At 39.3% G+C, this 21,992-nt stretch overlaps 1 protein-coding gene across 1 annotated transcript in view; it reads left to right on the forward strand.

Moving 5' to 3' along the window:
- Positions 1-14,679, forward strand: part of GLB1 (galactosidase beta 1) — a 71,492-nt gene extending 56,813 nt beyond the window's left edge. The window contains exons 15-16 of the mRNA XM_060781748.2: positions 193-417; positions 11,687-14,679. Of these exons, the coding sequence (XP_060637731.2) occupies positions 193-417; positions 11,687-11,947 (486 nt within the window). The 3' untranslated portion in view covers positions 11,948-14,679. The remainder of the gene's footprint in view (positions 1-192; positions 418-11,686) is intronic.
- Positions 14,680-21,992: the final 7,313 nt, after the last annotated feature.

Genomic DNA, 21,992 nt, shown 5'->3' on the forward strand with positions numbered 1-21,992 from the left:
GGACACAACCATCACATATTCAATGTAAAGCAGGTTTCGACAAGACAAATTACTTCTGAATAAAGCGAGCTCCTCAGTAAATCCCATTTGTGTTAATTTGGTTTTATACCAAAACATAGTTAACATCTTTTCAATTTTTTATTTTCTGATTTTCTGTCTGTATTTATGTAATTATGATAAATCTGTTTGCAGGGCCTGGTTTACAATGTTACTCTTGGTGACGAAATACTCACTGACTGGGAAATATATCCATTGGACATTGACCGCGCAGTAGCTGAAGGCCTTGAGAATGGCACGTCTGGAGGGAATGCGTCAAGCTATGAAGTGCCTGCTTTTTATATTGGTAGCTTTTCCATTCCTGGTGGAATCCCTGACTTGCCACAAGACACCTACTTAACATTTCCTGGTTGGACGAAGGTGAAGTTCATTTTTATGAAAAGTACAGTTATTTTGCATTGATATTTCTTGTACTTAAATAGAGACTGAGTGCAAAACTGCTCAGTTGGAGATTACTCATAGCCTTGGTTCAGTTGTCTGCAAACTTAGTCATACAAACAATCTCATTGTCTTTAACACTGATGGAATGACTAAATCATTAGGAGACGTACAGTTGGAAAAGAACAAGAAACAGGTTGTCTCATCACACAAATTGTAATGATCTCGTGTGCTTTGTGGGGATTGAATACTAAGCACACGAGATAGTTACAATTTTATTTCCTGTTTCTCGTCTCCTCTCAGTAGGAGAGAGAGTATTTTTTTAAATTCCTTAAAATTGGTGGATGAGTGGATCTTTTTGACATATAGCAGGAATGGTGCCCTGCTCCTCTTCTCTCACTGTGGAGAAATTCCAGACGGTAACTCTTTTGTTTTTGTTTTTTTAATTTAAAAATTAGGGCAAAACTTTAAAAATTAGCTGCCAAAGGTTTTCATGGCCAGAATCACTGGTTTGTTGTGAGTTTTCTGGGCTGTATTCACACTTGCCTCCAACAGACAAGAGTTCTTTCTCCCACCCTGGACATTCCACAGATATATAAATCTCACTTGCCTTATTTCCAACTTACCTCACAACCTCTGGGGATGCCTGCTATAGGTGTGGGTGAAATGTCAGGAGAGAATGCTTCAGGAACATGGCTATACAGCCCGGAAAATTCACAGCAACCTTTTAAAAATTCCATAAAAACAAGTGGATGTGTGAATCTTTCTGAAACATGTAGGGAAGGATGCTCTGGTTATGCTGTGTCATTGCAGAGAAATTCAAGCTCATGTATTCATAGCTTAAAAAAATTAGTAAAAGCTTCAAAAATATCCCAAAAATCATTAGATGAGCAAAATTATCTGAAACTTGGGGGACTTAGAGTGGTACATGTGTGTTAAATTCCTAGCAGGTTTCATCCCAATAGCCCTAAAACTGAGGGAGGAGCCCCGTTAGTGTCCCCATTGCCGTGAATGGGTGAATAACGTAATGAAAAACCAATGAAATTTTTAGAACTCCATAATAGATTTGACACGGATCCCTTACGATATTTTTCAAAACCCTTTAGAATCAAAATGGAGATTGCATAAATTTTGTTAAGACAATCAAAGCAGGTTTGTTTGAGTTGTGCACACATCTAGTACATAGCAATCATGATAACTTTTTTAATCTTCAGAATTGTTGAATCCCTTCTAAAATCATCTAAGTTGTCAAACACTTTCCTTGCTGGAATAACTGAGTTACTGTGAGTTTTCCGGGTTGTATGGCCATGTTCCAGAAGCATTCTCTCCTTACGTTTCACCCACATCTATGGCAGGCATCCTCAGAGATTTTGAGGTCTGTTGGAAACTAGGCAAGTGAGGTTTATATATCTGTTGAATGTTTAGGGTGAGAGAAAGAACTCTTGTCTGTTTGAAACAGTGGACATGGCGACGGGATAGCCTCGTCGAGAGGGAGCTCCCGACGAGGACCAGCGTTGGGTGGTTAGGTAGAGCTAAAAAAGCTCCCCCCTTTGCCGGATTGAGTGCAAAGGTGTCGTGAACCCCAAGGACGCTTGAGGCCCCAAAGATCTCTCCCCCCTCAAGGAGGAGAAGTCGAGAGGGTCCGAGCGGGAAGGGGAAGCGAGCCACCCCGCAAGGATCAAGCCGCGAGGCTTGTCTAACCGCCGCCAAAACCACTCAAAATAGAAGAAGAGGAAGATAGAAGAAACCCCGGCTGGGGAGAGGAAAAAAGAAAGACCCCAACCCCAGGTAACGGGAAGGTGTTCCCAAATTAATAATATCTGAAGGAAGGGAGGAACGGAGGGAAGAGAAAGACAAGGAAGGCTGAAGAAGGAACAAACAATAAGAAATAAGAATAAAGAATACAGAATCAGAAAACAAAGACAATCAAGGAACATAAATTATATAAATTATATGTAGGTGATTTGATAACTTGGGCAAATTGGACTAAATTGGATAAGTGGAAATTTGGCGAAAATAGATTAAATTAATGGAAAATAAGTTGATCTATGGAAATTAATCTCTAATTTTAATATATATATTATAATTTACTACAAAAGAAGTAAGGAGGATAAAGAGCCCCCCACGCAATCTTAGGGGAGGCTCCCTTTGGAACCAGAGACGGAAGAAAGAAAGATAAACAACACCGACCTTGACGCCATTATTGTTGAGTCTACCCCAGCCTTCTCTATAAACAATCTGGCTGCATGAAATAAAGGAAGTGACGGAACAGGAACAGGAAGGCAGGAGACTCTGGAGGACTAAGAAAAGAGAGGAATCAAGAGGGGTCGGAAAGGAGTGAAGGAGGAAGTGATGGGGCGGAAGGAGAACTGGCGCCATCTTGGATCATAGAGAAAAAACGTTATAGACAGGCAGAGAAGGAATTTGTGCATCTGGAAGACAGGGAGAATTGGAGGAGCAAAGGAGTGGCGGAGCAAGCATAAGAGTCATAAATAGAAGTGACAGAGAGGAGATACGAGGACGAGAAGAAGACGACAACGGACAAGGAAGAGAAGAAGACGGCGACGGACCAGGAAGAGAAGAAGACGACGACGGACCAGGAAGAGAAGAAGACGACATCGGACCAGGAAGAGAAGCAGATGAAAGTTATTATAATAGGGAGGAGAACTGGATGACAAACAATCATTGAAGGAACATACATAAAGAGGATTAGATAAGTAAATTTAAAATTTTGGTGCTCCCAAGTGGAGGAAAAGAGTTTGTGCTTCCTATTAGAAGTTTGGTATTTTAGAAATTTTATATTTGTGATAAATTGATAACCCATTGTAGCCATTATATTATTATATGAAATTGACTTCAGACAATATAGTGTCATATCCTTTTTAAGGGGGGAAATTAGAATAAAATAAATAAAATAAATTAAAATTAGTGAAAGTATTAGATTTTAAACTTTTGTGGGTAGTTATATTATGAGTGAATGAATTAACTTTATAATTTGTCAACAATTGAATAATTGAAGACCTTTGAAGACCTTTAATTTGTCAACCTTGAATAATTGAAGAAGTAAGAAGTAAGAAGTAAGAAATTGGTTTACATCACAATCAATTACGAAATTAAATTAAATTGATGGACTCTCGCTTTGAAAATTAATACTATAATTGATAATAGATGAAATTAGAATAAAGATTTTTGGGAAATAAGAGGCAATTGGGAAATGACAACTCCAGGTAAAGCAGAGTCAAGAAGAGGATCATTGGATATAAATCCTAAAATGGACAACCTTTTAAAAGAGATCAAAAAGATATCGGAGAAACAAGATGCGTTGAAAACAGAATTGAAGGAGGAAATGAAGACTAAACATGAGGAGTATTATAAGAAACAAGAAGGAATAATTACCAAAATGACAGAAGAATTTAAAGTAATGAAAACAGAAATAAAAGAGGAATTTGGACAGATAAGGAAAGATATAACACAGCTGGATGGAGAAGTAAAGGAATTGAAAGCCTCTAAAGAGAAAATTGAAGGAACACAAAAGGAGATGACACAAAAAATAAAAGGATTGGATAGACAAAGGGAAAAAATAGAACTAGAACAAGAAAGACTACTGCAAATGCAAATGGATTTTCAATTGAGACTCAGAAATATAATGGAAGATGACAAAGAAGATGTAAGATTATTGATAATCAAAATTCTGGCAGATTGCTTGGAATGTGAGGGAGATGAACTAGAACAGGAAGTGGACCAAGTCTACAGGATATCATCATTTTATTCTAGAAGAAACAAGACAGATAGAGACGTGATAGTGAAATTTACAAGAAAGAAGGTACGAGATGATGTGCTCTATAACAATAATAAAAAACCAATCTTTTACAAAGGAAAGAAAATTGCGGTTCTGAAGGAATTCCCACAGGCAACCTTATCAAGAAGAAGAAAATATTTTTTCTTAACAGAAGAATTGAAGAAAAGAATGATAAGGTTCAGGTGGGAAAGAAAAGAAGGGATAATGGTGACATACAAGGAAGAAAGATATTGGTTGACAACAGAACATAAGGCCAAGATTTTTTATGAAAAACTTATGAAAGAGAAGGAAGGAGATGAAGAGCAAGGAGAAGAGGAAGAAGAAGAAGAACCAGGAGAAGAAGAAGAGGAAGAGGAAGCAGAGATAGAGGAAGGTGAAGAAAGAAGATTATCTACACCAAGGAAAGGAGTAAAGGCAAAAAAGGCAAGATATAAATCACCAAAGGATTATGGCTTTTTAGGAAAAGAACCAAAACCACAGAGAATGACACCACGGAAAAAGGAAGAAAAAGGAGGTCAGAGTTCGGAACAATCGGCAACTGGAACAATGGAATTGGCTTTTGGCGACACAGGATTGGGACCAGATAAGGATAAATAAAATGATGGAGAGACAAATAAAATGTTTTTCGAATAATATTAATGGTATGAACTCCCCCCAAAAACGGAAGAGAGTATGGAGGAGCCTGAAGAAACAGAACTTTGATGTAATAATGTTACAGGAAACGCACATCTGTGATAAACATGTGGCACACCTTCCGAATAAAAAATTAGGAAAGGAATATTATTCGGCCTATGAAAAAAAGAAAAGAGGAGTGGTTACATATGTAAAGGACTCAATAGACTCAGAATTGGCATTTAGAGATACAGAAGGAAGATGTGTGGCAGTGAAAATAATAATTGGAGATTCCAAAATATTGGTTTGTAATATATATGCTCCCAATGGACCGAAGAGAAAATTTGCTGAATTCTTAAATACTAAGTTAAAAGAAACAGAATTTGATGAACTGATCTTGGCAGGAGATTTTAATGGGGTCGTCGATTGTCAGATAGATAAAAGTTTGAAGAAAAAGAAGTTTAAGGGAGGGAAACTCCCCCAGAAATTTATGGATTTACAAAAAGACTTCGATCTTGAAGATGCATGGAGAATTAGAAATAAAGATAAAAGAGACTTTACCTTCTTCTCGAATAGACATCAATCCTGGTCTAGAATTGATATGGTTTGGATTACTAAGAACCTCTCTACTAAAGTGAAAGAGATTAATATTCTGCCACGAGACTTATCAGATCACTGCCCTCTGGAAATGGTCGTAAATCAAAAAAATTATCATAGAAAATGGAGATTAAATGAGAACTTAATAAAAACGGAAGATGATAAAGAATATTTCAAGAAGTTAATCCAGGACTATTTACAAATAAATAGATTAGATTCAATGGAGCCACGAGTGGTTTGGGATGCCTTTAAGGCAGTCATGAGAGGGCATTTTATTCAACAAGGAGCAAGAAGGAATAGAGAGAGAAATAAAAGAATAAACGAGTTGAGGGCAGAAATAGCAGTAAAAGAAATGGAGTTAAAGAAAAACCCATCTAAACGAATAGAGAAACAATTGGTGACATTGAAACAGGAAAAAAATCATGTGGAGCTGGAATTCCAATCAAGACAGATGAAATTTCTAAAGCAACAGGCTTTTGAAAATGCTAACAAACCGGGTAAATGGTTGGCAAACCAGGTTAGAAAAAAGAGGCAAATCAACCATATTGCTAAAATAAGTACTAAGGACAAGGATTTGAAAACGGACAAAGAAATTTTGGAGGAGTTTCGGACTTTCTATACACAATTATATACAAAGGAGGACATAAAGAAAGAGGATATTATGGAATATATTGGACAAATGAAACTGGATAAAATAACAGATGAAGATAGAGAAGAATTGAACAAAGAAATAACAGAAGAGGAAATTGAGAAAGCTATAAGCAAAACGAATGCAGACAAAGCCCCGGGACCGGATGGGTTTACGGCAGGATTTTATAAAACGTTTAAACAGCAGTTGATACCCATTTTTAAAGTTATAGCGAATGAAGCTTTAAAATATCGAAAGGTACCAGACTCCTGGAAGGAGGCAGAAATAACTGTGATACATAAAGAAGGATCACTGGAAAACGATATCAAAAATTACAGGCCGATCTCCTTGTTAAATATGGATTATAAATTGTTTGCAAATATTATGGCCACAAGATTAAAACTTTTTTTAAGCAAGTGGATTGGCGAAGAACAAACAGGTTTTCTTCCAAATAGACATATGAAAGAAAATATACGCAACGTTCTAGACCTTTTGGAATATTATGAGACTAATCACCAAAAAGAATTTGCCCTTTTGTCAATAGATGCTGAGAAAGCATTTGACAATTTGAATTGGGATTTCTTCAAGACTTTGATACAAGAGTTGGACATGGGAGAGAAATTTAATAATGCAATTAATGCTATTTATGAATTTCAAAAAGCTAAGGTAAAAGTGAATGGACAAGTGACTCAAGAATTTGAAATCACGAAAGGCACGAGACAAGGTTGTCCACTCTCCCCATTAATTTTTGTTATGGCAGTGGAGATCCTGATGAAGAAAATCAGAGAAGATGAAAAGATTAAAGGAGCAAAAATTGGTAAATTTGAATACAAAATACGAGCGTTTGCAGATGATTTAATAGGTACAATTGAAAACCCGGAGAAAAATTTACAAAGTTGGATTAACAAAATAGAAGATTTTGGAAAGGTGGCAGGCTTTAAGATGAACATGAAGAAAACTAAACTTTTATTTAAGAATGTGAATAAGGAGAAACAAATAAAGATCCAACAACAGGTTGGAATAGAAGGTGTTAAGAAAATTAGATACCTAGGAGTCTGGATCACAGCCAGAAATGGACAACTTTTAAAGAATAATTATGAATTAGTTTGGAAGAAGGTCCAAAAAGATTTGCAGAACTGGGACCGGCTGAAACTATCTCTCCTGGGCAGAATATCCTTGATAAAAATGAATGTATTACCAAAATTTATGTTTTTGTTCCAGAATATACCGATAATAAGAAGTCAAACGCTGTTCAAACAGTGGAAGAAAGACTTAATGAAATTTGTTTGGAAAGGAAAAAGACCAAGAATTAATTATGTGAACTTAATAGATAAGAAAACAAGAGGAGGATTGGGATTTCCCGATCTGAAGACTTATCATGAGGCCTGCGCACTGTCCTGGATCAGGGATTGGATGACTTTAGACAAAGAGAAGTGCCTAAACTTAGAAGGTCATGACTTAAGAGTGGGATGGCACGCGTATATATGGTATAACAGAGAGGTGAAGGAGAAAAATTTCGGTAATCATTTCGTGCGAGCCTCCCTATTACGGACATGGATGAGGTATAAAGCTCTTTTTTATAAGACAACACCATTATGGATTTCAGCAATGGAGGCGCATCAAAGAAGACTACTAGGATGGAGGACATGGCCAAGATACAAGGATATATTGGTGAAGGGAACAACAGAGATGAAACCATTTGAACAATTAAAGACTTTATTTAGCAATATAACTTGGTTGAATTACCTACAAATTAAAGATTATTTTAAACAAGACCAAAAAACAGGTTTCGATTGGAATGAGAATACATGGGATAGAATACTAAAAACACAAAGGAAAACGGTTACAATATTATATAATAAACTGCTCCAGTGGATGACAGAAACAGAACAAGTGAAAACCTCTATGATTAAATGGGCAGAAAATATAAGAAGGCCCATCCACTTTGGGGAATGGGAAAGGATATGGAATAAAAAATTGAAATATACATATGCTATGGATTTAAAAGAAAATTGGTATAAAATGTTTTATAGGTGGTATCTAACTCCGAGTAGACTGAGCCATATGTATCAAAATATATCAGATAAGTGCTGGAAATGTAGTGAGCAAGTAGGCACTTTTTACCACATGTGGTGGACATGTAAAGAAACAACAAAGTTCTGGTCTATTATTCATGAGGAATTACAAAAAATATTAAAGAAAAGCTTTAAGAAGAAACCGGAATATTATCTTCTGGGATTTACAGATGATGACTGTAAATTGGATGAGAAAGAAGATAAATTATTCACATACTGCACAACGGCGGCTAGGATGGTTTTTGCCAAATATTGGAAGAATGGTGAGGTCCCGAGTATTGAAGACTGGTGGAAGAAAATTAAAGAAATAAGAGACATGGACGAATTAACTTTTTTGTTGAGAAGAAATGAAGGAAGAGTTTTGAGGAGGACAGATTGGTCCCTGATACATGATTATGAGAAGAAAGTTGAAAAAACAATGGGATAAGAATAGATAATTAAGGTGAAGAAATATTTTGAAAAGATCCTGAGGTTGGAGTGGAAGTCATTTTAGAATAGTTTGAGTAGTTGTTTTGTATGTATTAGATGTTAGTTAGATATGGTGGGTTTTTTGTTCTTTTCTGTGTGTACCTATCCCTTTCCCACTGATCTATCTTCTTGTTTTTTGTTCCCCCTCTTTCCTTGTGTGGATTGTGAAAAACTTACTAAAAATCATTTAAAAAAAAAGAAAAAAGAAACAGGTGTGAATGTTGATTAGTACTGAAAAGCCTTGCAGTTTCAAAGCCTCGCTGCTTCCTGCCTGGGGGAATCCTTTGTTGGGAGGTATTCGCTGGCTCTGCAGGAGTCTACCCTATACCATGAAGCAGTGGACAAGTCTACATAGGGACCACCAAATGCAGCACCCAAACATGAATCAAGGAACATGAAAACCACTGCAGATTAATTCAACCAGAGAAGTCAGCCATAGCAGAGCACCTGATGAACCAACCTGGACACAGCATATTATTTGAGAACACAGAAATGCTAGACCACTCTAACAACCACCATGTCAGACAACAAAGAGAAGCCATTTAAATCCACAAGCATGTGGACAATTTCAACAGAAAGGAAAAAACCATGAAAATGAACAAAATCTGGCTACCAGTATTAAAAAAACTCTAAAATCAGGACAGAATATTTAATAGAACAACACTCAGAAAACAGGGGAATTCCAGACAAGAAACAATCAGGGCCAAAACTGCAAGTTGCTTCTGATGTGAGAGAATTGGCTGTCTGCAAGGACATTACCCAGGGGATGCCCGGATGTTTTACCATTCTGTGGGAGGCTTCTCGCATGTGTCCACATGAGAAGCTGGAGGTGACAGATAGGAGCACAGCCAGCTTCCCAGATTCAAACCACCGACGATTCTCTGCTGACACAAGAGTTTAACCCATTGCTCCACCGGGGGCTGTATCAGGACCACTTGCCTAGTTTCCAACAGACCTCACAACCTGAGGATGCCTGCCATAGATGTGGGTGAAATGTAAGGAGAGAATGCTTCTGGAACATGGCCATACAGCCCAGAAAACTCACAGTAACAGACCTCACAACCTCTGAGGATGCCTGCCATAGATGTGAGCGAAATGTCAGGAGAGAGTGTTTCTGGAACATGGCTATACTGCCCAGAAAACTCACATCAACACAATCACCTAAGTTGTTGCCACCAACATTTCCTGTAGGAGGACATTTCATAGTTCTAACTGTGGATTGTGTGAAGATGCTTTCCCTTGTCTGTGTCAAATCTCCCACCATTCATAATCTTCGAAGGACTCCAGGTTCTAGTATTAAGAGAAAGTATGTAGTAATATGGAATACTTTTACTTTTTGATTTGTATGTTTTCATATTTTACATTGAACTAGCTTTTGTGTGCTGCCCCACTGGCAGAGAATGCAGGATGTATTTGCAGCTCAATAGCTGAAGCATTACTATAAAGATCAAACGAAAAAGGGCTCCTCTTCCTCCTGCAGAAGAGAGAGTAGTAAGATGTTCAAACTTTGCCAAAGCCACAGGTAGAGATTGTTTTGATAAGGATGTTTCTAAGGTTGAGGCTTTAGAAACACCTTGTGGAAAACAACTGATATTATCGCTGTCCAAAACTGCATGCAGCAAACTAAATTGCCTTAAGACAAATAAATGTTTAGATAGGGCGTTTCCAAAAACGTTTAAAATATAATTTTGAGTTACAGCATAAATTATTACATAGCACTCACAAATTGCCATCACCTCAATTACTGCATAGTGAATCAACATTTATAGAAATACCATTCTTCAAGTTGGCTTACCTGAACTGCGATGAGCAATTGGATTTAGGCCACAATTCTCTGAAGGGAACTGTGGGTCCTTCCAGACAGGCCCTATATCCCACGATCTGATCCCAGGTTTTCTGCTTTAAACTGAGTTGTATGAGTCCACACTGCCAGATAATGTGGGATAAAAAGAAGACCTGGGATCAGATCCTGGGATATAGGGCCTGTCTGGAAGGGCCCTATAAGACATAACCTGATCAGTGAATTGAATTCTTCAGTTGTGTCATCAAGAATGTTTCCTGGTTTTGCTTCCCACATCATGCATTTGTGCCCTAGTTTACCTTTTATTTGACCAACTTTTGGCTTTGTTTGAATTGACTACTCTGGCAGAAATTTTAGAAGGCATGAAAGAAAAAACTTGATGAAAAGGTTGGATAATGTCGCCTGGTTTAAGGAGCTGAAAGGGCGAAACTATTCTGTTAACGTCTTACAACTATTTTTTAATGCCGCAATCGGGCCACTACTATCTATATAAATAAAAATGTAATGTTACTTTATGGGATTAACATAACTCAAAAACCACTGGATGAATTGACACCAAATTTGGACACAATACACCTATCAGACCATCACTCAAAACAAATAAAAATAAATAACGCACAGTGGAAAGGACTTAAAACCCCCAAAAAACCAAGAAGACATTACAGCGCATGTGCATAAATGACTCCCTGCAAGGCTCCCTTCCCGCCGACGCCCAGGCAAGAGGTAGAGAAGGAAGAAAGGATAGAAAAAAAGGGAAGGAAGGAAAGAGGGAGGGAAGAAAGGAGAGAAAGAAAGAGGGAGGCAAAGGAAGAAGGAAGAAAAGAGAGAAGGAAGGATTTACGCAAAGAGCGATGGATGGATGGATGGATGGATGGAAGAAAGGAAGGAAGGAAGGAAAGAGGTAGAGAATGAAGGAAGGAGAGAAGGAAAGAAAAAAAGGAAGGAAGGAGGGAGGGAAGATTGGCCACAGCAATGCATGGCGGGTACAGCTAGTATAGAATATAAGAGTCAGCGTGATGTATGGGATTGCAATTTGGGAGATCCATGTTCTAGTCCTCACCAAAACAGCGAGACCAGGATTAGTCATACATTTCAGCCTGATAAACCTCACAGGATGGTTGCAATGTGGATGTGGAAACCTGGAAGAGGATTCTTTGGCAGAAAGGAGTGGTATAAAAAGAACATAATATGTGAATAATTTTGAATTAAGAATTTCATAAAATTTTGAAATAGGTAAAATGTATTTCCTTCTAATGGTTCTTTCTTTGCAGGGACAAGTCTGGATCAATGGCTTTAACCTGGGACGCTACTGGCCAGTCCGTGGCCCTCAGCTAACACTGTTTGTTCCAAGCAACATTCTTGTTGCGTCGGCTCCAAACAATATCACAGTTTTGGAATTGGAGGAGTCCCCACATGCCACCCAGAAATATCTGGTTGAGTTTGTAGACAAGCCTGTTCTCAACGCATCTCTTCACTATGACAGTAGCACTGAGAAGCTGTTCACTAGAGAATTATGGATGAATTATGTATGATTATGCTGCACTACCTCTATATATCTCATTTTTATTCAATAGACTCTTTTTTTACACTCGCAGTTGGGATCAGATGGCATCAGTGTTTTCAAAATTAATTGTGGAGAATTTATCAAATCAGTGTAATGTATCAACTAGTATTATCTATTTTATATGAAATTTTATGTGAAATATTTGTGTTTATAATGAGCAAGAAAAGAATATGATTTCCTGAGTGCCAATTAGTTTTTAGTGAAATCATTAAATGAATAGCAGTCTGTTAAAGAGAATCGACTTCTATTTCAGCTTAACTCTGTATTCCTCTTTTTCCCGGTGCCTTCATATTCAGGCCCAGATTGTGAAGATTCATAGCTTGATGGAAGATGTTAAAGTCAAACAGCTTTTAGTGCATGAAAATTCAGTAAATATCTAAGCCACCAGCTTGTTTAAAACAAGTAAGACCTCAGGGATAAAGGAAGCAGCCAAACTAGCTGTGGCACTAGCAATTTAGCTGCTCACTTCGCAGCGAACCCCACTGTTTGTTCATTCTGCTGTTTACAGGAGTGGGCAGGTTGACAAGAACCCCCTGACTGCTCACTAATCTGTAAACTTGGCCATTGCTTTGCTGTATGAGCAACCAACAGCTTACATAAGGGGCTACTGAACACCTCTTTACAAAAAGTTCTAGAAACAGCAGCCGCCAGTGCTGTCAGGATTTGTGCTCAAAAGTGTTGCAAACGCATTTTAACCTATGAGCCATTAAAGAAGCCATTTTAACAACTGTAAAAATGACATTTCAACTAGTTTGGAAATTTTTGTCATATTTTAAAAGAATTGTCCTTTGTGGCCTTCTATTGTCTGGAAATGAATGCAAAATTGCAACCGTTGCAGTATAACATATGTGAAAACATTCCTTCAATGCAGTGGTTTTCAACCTGTGGATCCCCAGGTGTTTTGGCCTACAACAGTTTACCAGCTGTTGGGATTTCTGGGAGTTGAAGGCCAAAATATCTGGGGACCTACAGGTTGAGAACCACTGCTTTAATGGATGCTGATTTGAAAGTGATTGTGTGGATCTGTTATCATCCTTTGATAACATCTTTGGCCATTCTTTGAGAATCCTAAATCATAGAATGCAACATAATGATCTCCCTCTCTCTCCTTCTCCCCCTCTCTTTTCTCTCTCTCTCTCTCTCTGCTTATTCAGTACTGTGATTTGAAGAAGAGAGATTATTCTTCTCTTCTTCTAGAGGCTTATATGTAATGGATGTCTGGAAAAGATATAATTTTGACAGATTTGGGATCCAATGCTGCATGTACGCACAGCGTTAGACTCCAATGCTCTTTTATTCATAGAGTGGGCTTGGTGTTTGCCATGGTTTGGCTCCAGAGTTCCTTGTGGATACCAAAGCCTGTGGATATTCGAGTCCCATTATATATGGTATAGTAAAATGGCATCCCTTATCTAAAACTGCAAAATTAAGGTTTGTTTTTAGGATTTTTAAATAATTTAATCCATGGATGATTGAATCTATAGATGCAGAATCTATGGATTATTTTTTTTTTTGTCGTGTCAGGAGCAACCTGAGAAACTGCAAGTCTCTTCTGGTGTGAAAGAATTGGCCGTCTGCAAGGACGTTGCCCAGGGGACGCCCGGATGATTTGATGTTTTATCATTCTTGTGGGAGGCTTCTCTCGTGTCCACGCATGAGGAGCTGGAGCTGATAGGGGGAGCCCATCCGCCTCTCCTCAGATTTGAACCTGCGACCTGTCGGTCTTAACCCACTGCGCCACCGGGGTCTCCAAATCTGTGGATATGAAGGACCCACTGTATATTGTTTGATACTTCATCCTTTTGTCAAGGAGCTCATGGAAGCTAACTGGTGTTTACATTATCTTAATCTTTGAATACTGTGATGGAAGAGTTATTCAGAATTACTTAGCTTTTCATACTTTGCACAGGGGCAGGGGAACTCCTTTCTGTCAAGACCTAAAGTCCCTCATTGGCAATCCATGAAGGCTCACCTTGGAGGTCATAACTTTGCATAGAACTATTTTTGTCATTCATTCCTTTCTGCCCAGCTTTCCATTCTTTCTTTTCCCTTTGTTTGTCCCTTCTCCCATTAACATAGGTCAGAACAGGCCACTTGCAGTGTGTTTCCTCTGCATTTCTGTCCTCTCTCTGATTTTTATCGTCTCCCCTTACCTTGGGATCTCCCTCACTCTGCAAGCAACCTAAATGCAATGCTTCTATCTTCATGATTCCCAGAAATTGGACCTGAGAGTCTCCAGTGTCTGGAGGACTGCACAAAATTAGGATGGAGGGTTTCTGCAGCCTCAGATTCCCTGCCATTATAATATGCAATAACTCAGACACACTGTTCCACTAGGGCCAGCCATAGTAAACACAATATTTGAAGGGTGAATTGCATCCTCAAAATTAGAGGAACACGTTTTAGGTAGGGTTAGCCACTATTTGTCTGCAAGGCTACGAATGTAATTGAACTTCTGGATACATTTTGAGATAGATCTAAACTGCAGACTTGAACCCAGGTGCCATTGTTGTCACTGAATCACATTGGGAACCTGTGCCTTAACTGCACTTGATTTATGAATGAAAGAGACAAGGTTTAATCCATGTCCTCTGCAAGGGAGATCTAAAAAAAATTGTGCCTGAACATCTTAAGATTCATAATCACTGTATACATTGTTGAGCTAGATGGACCAATGGAATAAAGCTACTTTTTCTGTCACTTACGAGTAATGTGTTCTGAGTTGGTATGAAAACACTGTCTGTAATATTTGGTCTGGAATAATTATATCACCTATACAAGATAAGATTGGATGTTTCTGCTTTATGGAAACTTGTTATCAGAGAGCTTGTGATTTATTACTCTACTGTGAACCCAGCCTGATGGATTGATTTCAATGAATGTTGTTATATTTTGTCATCTAGTCGGCTTTAGTTTGTGGCACCCCTATGAATGAGAGACCTATATGACATGAAATCAAAGAATTGAATATTAACATATTCTCTGATTCATGTTTGTGGATAATTTGGCTAAACAATAAATGGCAACATTGTGATTATAAAAAGATGAACTGCAAAGATTTAATGGATATGGATCAAGAGGTTGCTTTGATTGAAAAAATGTTTCTTGAACTCTGAACAGACTCATTTTAAGTGCATTCTGGTGTATTTCTCCATTTGCACTTTTCAGATCAGATTTGTTATTTACAAGGGTTGAATGGAAAGTAATGCCTCCACCTTCATTAATTCCTCAACAAATGGCAGTACTGGCATGCGGCCAGGGGCAGCTCAACCCATTACGCAAAGTAAGCATTTGCAGTATGGTTGATTTTGCCCAGGGGCACTCTTGAGGCACTCTTGGGGGAAAATAGACCTTGACATATATGAGTTGTAGTTACTGGGATGTATAGTTCACCTATAATCAAAGAGCATTCTGAACTCCACCAATGATGGAATTGAACCAAATATGGCACACAGAACTCCCACGACGAACAGAAAATATATATCAGTGATTGGTTGGGGGGTGGGGGGTGGGGTGCCAAAATACTGTTGGCTTACCATTGAAAATTACCTAGGGCTGCCTCTGCATGCGGCAGTTACTGGCTTGTTCAGTAAACTCTCCTGTACAGTTCCATTTGGGCAGGAAGCCTTAGCAGTGAATGGTTGTGTTGTTAAAGTGCAAAGTATGGAACCCTGTGCAGATGGTCGGTGGTAGTTAAAGAGCACATTCTAAGGATTATTTCTGCATTTGATTTATTAAAATATTCCCATCCAAACCCAAGTAGTTAAGGTGGAGGCATTACTTTTCATTCAACCCTCGTACTTTTCCCACTTCACACCAGTTGGAGCAGTGCACACTGGCTAGATAGTTGCTTAGCCTTTCAGCACTCCTGTAGTTTTTATTGCTCTGGGAGTGGACATTGGGTCTGAAACGAAGCCCACTAATCTCTCTGTTATGGGACAGAGTCCATCTGGTTTGTACGTGTATGTACTTAAGACTGGCGCTGGATCCACACTGCCGTATAATTCAGTTTCAGAATGCAGGTTAACTGCTTTGACTGTACACTGCCATATCATTCAGTTCAATTCATGTAATCTGCATTCAGAAACTTGATTATATGGCAGTGTAGATCGGGCCTGGGAGACCCACCCTCCAGATCATCTCACTTGATGTCTGAATATGCTTGATTTCCTCTTCCTTTCCTTTCATCTTTTTGCATCGTGCCTGATTGCAGAAGTTGCAAGGAGGAAGCATTTGCAGGAAGTTGGTGAAGACATTATTTTTTGAGCAAGATCTGGTTCAGCCTTCTAAAGGCATCTTTGCTGTGGGAATGAGCATTGCCAAATAATGGCCAGCATCATTTTGGGGTCATACACAGGCAGTTAGTTGCAGCACACAAGCAGAATGTTTTTACTGGGCATTGTGCAATGCCATATTCAGTTAACAGGAACAGAAGTGAAAGTGCGCATGCAGGACACATACAAATGTACATTGGAGGGGGTGTTCGTGATCTACTTTGACCCTTTGCTCAACTCATAATAATGCTTATGACCCTATTGCAAAGTGCTCAGAGGCTCAGTGCGGAACAAGTACTGATACATCGTGTATATGTATAGCAATTGTGCAATGCCAATGGGGTATGACTCATTTAGCAGCTATTTGCAGTATACGAGGGGTATTTTTTAAGTAAGGTCCGTTGGAACATAAGTACACAACGAAAGCTTATTTCGAAAAAGTAAATTTATTTTCAGAAAGTACATACTTCACTTTATTTTTCGACATGGTTGCCAAGTTTGTTCAAACACTTATCATACCTCTGAACCAATTTTAAAATACCCTCTTCATAAAAACCTGCCGCCTGCTCCGATAACCAAATTGTCTGTAATCAAAGAAGGGCGACCGGAGCGGTCCTCATCATGGACGTTGTCACGGCCATCTTTGAATTGTCGTACCCACTTACGCACTTTGCTTTCACTCATAACAGTATCACTGTACACTTCACAAATCTGTCGATGAATTTCTGCAGCAGGCAGGTTCCTTGCTGACAAAAATCATATCACTGAGCGAACCTCACATGCGGAGGGTGAGTTGATAGTCTTAAACATTTTTAAAGCACAGAACAGAACCGTACAGGTTAGCTACAGAGCGGAATCTGAGCACAGTTGTTCCCGAGCCATGCCGGTACACGACGCACGCGCTCGTTGCAGTATGCGCGCAAACTACTAGTGTCTACAACAAAACTGACCTTACTTAAAAAATACCCCTCGTATTATGATGATGTAGGATCTTGGCCAATACAGCCAAATACTAAGCATGTCATTTTCATTTCTGGCCAACAGCACTGCTGAGGCATTTGATTATGTTGGGAAAAAAGTGTGGAATCAACCCCTGTGTTCCAGTTAATATGTAAAGTGCCTTTTATATTGTCCGTGCTGCAAACTTGGAATATCTCTTGTTTCCATCTGTTGCTAGTCCCAGTCAGGACAAAGTATTGAATCAATTGTTGAAGGATAAATCAGCACTTAAGTGAATATCCGGATTATGAGGATGATTGTTTGTATCCCACCCCTTTCACATCCTGAGACTCAAGCCACCTTAAAACAATTAAAAGAAACAGCAAAAAATAAAAATGACCTCATTCCTAAGTGGAAAATGTAGTTAAACTATCAATAAAATTGAAACTTTAAAAAAACATAGCCATTAAAAAAATTACAAATAGACAAAACATCACCTTTTGCAAGGCCCATTCTCTGAGCAGTTGGCTTTCAAAACCCTGGGTTGTTATAGGTTTTTCCGGGCTATATGGCCATGTTCTAGAGGCATTCTCTCCTGACGTTTCGCCTGCATCTATGGCAAGCATCCTCAGAGGTAGTGAGGTGAGAATGCTTGCCATATATGCAGGCGAAATGTCAGGAGAGAATGCCTCTAGAACATGGCCATATAGCCCGAAAAAACCTACAACAATCCAGTGATTTCGGTCATGAAAGCCTTCGACAATACTTTAAAAACCCTATCAATGTTCTTCTGCTTGTGGAAAAATCAAAGAAGAGAATTTCAGAAAGAAAGCCTGGGAGATGTCTCTATTCCATGTATCCACCTAATGCACTTAAAACGTCGGTGGGATAGTTAAAATGACCTCTTTCTCCAGATGATCTCAAAACACAGGCAGTCTCATTTAGTCTTTCGGACTGTGTGTGCGTATATATATGTTTGTGTGTGTGTGGCTGTGTGTGTGTATGTATGTATTTGTCATGTCAGGAGCGACCTAAGAAATTGCAAGTCGCTTCTGGTGTGAGAGAATTGGCCATCTGCAAGGACGTTGCCCAGGGGACGCCCGGATGAATTAATGTTTTATCATCCTTGTGGGAGGTTTCTCTCATGTCCCTGTATGAGGAGCTGGAGCTGATAGAGGGAGCTCATCCGCCTCTCCCCGGATTCGAACCTGCCGGCACAGGGGTTTAACCCACTGTGCCTCTGCGGGCTCCGGACTGTATATTGATTCAATGGGTATATTCTGGTTAGGACTAGTATTTTGACTGAACTTATAGAAACTCTTCAATGCAAACTCTTTTTTCATGTCTGTGACGGCTGATAGCAAACCATGTAATTTACTGGCTATTTTGCAAAAAGCTTTATGAAGCCAATTTTTACAAATAAAACATGCAACATTAAAATGATTTTGCAGTGTTCCTTGTCTTGAGTTTGAAATTTAACCAAAGTGGTAACGAAGTGTGTAAGATAAGTAGAATAATCTGTTTCACCAAAACCAATATGGCCTTTGGCAATCTTAAAGATTTGCCACATTTTATTTGGCATTTGGTATAATAGACTTCAGTTAATGAAGTGGGCTATGCCTGGGAGACTAGGACTCGGAGCAATGGGTTCAAATGACAGGAAATAAGATTCTATTGAACAGTAGGAAAAATGTCCTGACTGTGAGAGCTGTCCAACAGTCAAACTCACTGCCTCGGAGTGTGATGGAAGCTCCTTCCTTGGAGGCTTTTAAAAAGAGGCTGGATGGCCATCTGTTAGGGATTCTTTGATTGTGCTTTTGCTGCATGGCAGAGGGTTGGATTAGATGGCCCATACAGTCTCTTCCAACGCTATGATTCTATGAGATCCCGGTCCTCAAACACCGGACTGAGACCTGGACATCCGTAGGGATCCGTAGGGATAGCAAGGTTCTTGTTTATAAAGCTATTGTCCTCCCAACCCTGCTATATGCCTGTGAAACATGGACTGTCTACAGACGTCACATGCAACTCCTAGAATGATTCCATCAATGCTGCCTCTGGAAAATCCTGCAAATCTCTTGGGAAGACAGGTAGACAAACGTCAGCATGCTGGAAGAAGCAAAGACCACCAGCATTGAAGCGGTGGTCCTCCGCCATCAACTCCGCTGGACCGGTCACGTTGTCCAGATGCCCGACCACCATCTCCCAAAGCAGTTGCTCTGCTCCAAACTCAAGAATGGAAAACAGAATGTTGGTGGACAGGAAAAGAGATTTAAAGATGGGCTCAAAACCAACCTTAAAAACTCCGGCATAGACACTGAGAACTGGGAAGCCCTGGCCCTTGAGCGCTCCAGCTGGAGGTCAGCTGTGACCAGCAGTGCTGCAGAATTTGAAGAGGCACGAATGGAGGGTGAAAGAGAGAAAAGTGCCAAGAGGAAGGCGCATCAAGCCAACCCCGACCAAGACCGCCTTCCACCTGGAAACCAATGCCCTCACTGCGGAAGAAGATGCAGATCAAGACTAGGGCTCCACAGCCACCTACAGACTCACAAGAATTCTGATCCTGGAAGACTATCCTACTTGGCCAACGAGGGATCGCCTAAGTAAGTAAGTAAGTCTATGAGATCACAAAAATGTGTTTACAAGACAATCACACCTTACTCAAATATGGATGACTTTACAAGGCATTCACACCAGACTCTTGCTCAGTGTGGATGTTTTGTTTTTGGTATGTGCATGTGCTGCGGTGGATATTGTAGACTCCTGACTGTCTAACTTAGCAAACATTCTAATGATAAAGGAAGGCTTCATCTAAATTGAAACACACTCAAAAAAGGGAGATGCTCCAACTCACCACTTTTTTTCTTTTGATGCATAAAAAATAAGAAGCCCCCAACCTGCTGTTTAAGCACCCTGAATTAGTCAGACTACTAGGCTTTACAGTAAATGTGGGGCCATGACTTCTCTTCTGAGTCAAAATGAATCTAGTCTACAATGACAGATTTCTGTCTGCTCTCGAAGAACCCGAATGACTGATACATAATACAATTTCAGAAGAATAGATCAGAGTTATGGTAACTCTGCATCCAGAACAATGATAATTTTACCAGTTATAATAACCTAGAAACATTGGTTGGGTATCCCCTTGCTTATAAGAGTGAATATAAGAAGCAGGATAATATAGCACCATAATAGTTTGTGCTCATTTCAATTAGAGGGCCCTTCCACACAGCCATATAATCCAGAATATCAAGGCAGAATAACTCACAATATCTGCTTTGAACTGGGTTATGTGAGTCCACACTGCCATATATCCCATTTGCTTCTTGGATGATGATGATGATGATGATGATGATATACACCACACAGTCCTAAACACTTGTGAAGTGTTTGACTTGTGATTTTATGATACGAAATCCAGCATATATATCTCGTTTGCTGTGACATACTGTGTTTTTGTGTTAGTATAATAATAATAGTAATAATTTATTTATATTCTGCCCTATCTCCCCAAGGGCACTCAGGAAGGATTCCAGCATATACAGACACAAAGGCATACAAACAATGACACACAGATACATACAAACAAACAATGACACACAGATACACAGATAAAGTTTCCCCTTTCATCTCTGGGAGTGGTGCTCATTTCTATTTCTAAACCAAAGAGCCTGCATTGTCCATAGACACCTAGGTCATATGGCTGGCATGACTGCATGGAATATTGTTTACCTTCCCACCGAGGTGGTACCTATTGATCTCACATTTACATGTTTTCGAACTGCTAGGTTGGCAGAAGCTGGATCTAATAGCAGGAATTCACCCCGTCCCCGCGGATTCAAACTGCCAACTGCCAAGTTCAGCCACTCAGCCATCTAACCCATTGTGCCACTGTTTTGTGGTTCAAAGTTCCACTTCCCCCCTTATCTATCTTAACCCTTTCATACACTTGTTGGTATGAAACTCATTGTGTAACCAGGCTTTCCCCTTTCAATTGAGTCCTCTCTTTTAATGTAAAGTTTCTGTTTTCTTTCATCAATAAATGGTTATAGGTTAACCACTTGCGTTGACCTCCTAATTCTCTTATAGAAAAAGATTCAAAGGGTGATATCCACAAAGAAGCTTTAGAATATAATTTTTATTTATCGTGTCAGGAGCAAACCAAACAGTTGTATTGCATTTTTTTAACAAACAAACAAAGAAAACACAAAGTTTGCAATCTTGGTGGTTGATTAAATGTCCTTTGACCAGTAGCTGGCCACTTGGAGTGCCTCTGGTGTTACTATAAGAAGGTTCTCCATTGTACATGTAGCAGGGCTCAGGTTGCATTGCAGCAGGTGGTCTGTAGTTTGCTCTTCTCCACACTCGCATGTCGTGGTTTCTAATATACTGTATTTAATTTCTTTATACTTGTGGGTAAACAATATGTTACAATACAGTGTGTTACAATTGTAACACACAAAACAGTGTGTTACAATAGGGGTCCTTTTCAAATCTATGATAGTATATATATCTCTGTCTGAATCATATGTACCTATCTATATCTATGGCTCTTTATCAGGAGAGCTTTGATTACATTTTCTTGCCCTGGTGAAGGGAGTTGGACTCGGTAGCCTTAAGTATTTACTATTGGTCATGGAGGTTCTGTATGGGAAGTTTGTCCCAATTCTGTCGTTGGTGGGGTTCAGAATGCTCTTTGTTTATAGGTGAACTATAAATCCCGGTAACTACAACTCCCAAATGTCAAGGTATATTTTCCCCAAACTCCACCAGTGTTCACATTTGGGCATATTGAGTATA

Source organism: Anolis sagrei, chromosome 6, assembly GCF_037176765.1.
Source record: "Anolis sagrei isolate rAnoSag1 chromosome 6, rAnoSag1.mat, whole genome shotgun sequence".
Lineage (NCBI taxonomy): Eukaryota > Metazoa > Chordata > Lepidosauria > Squamata > Dactyloidae > Anolis > Anolis sagrei.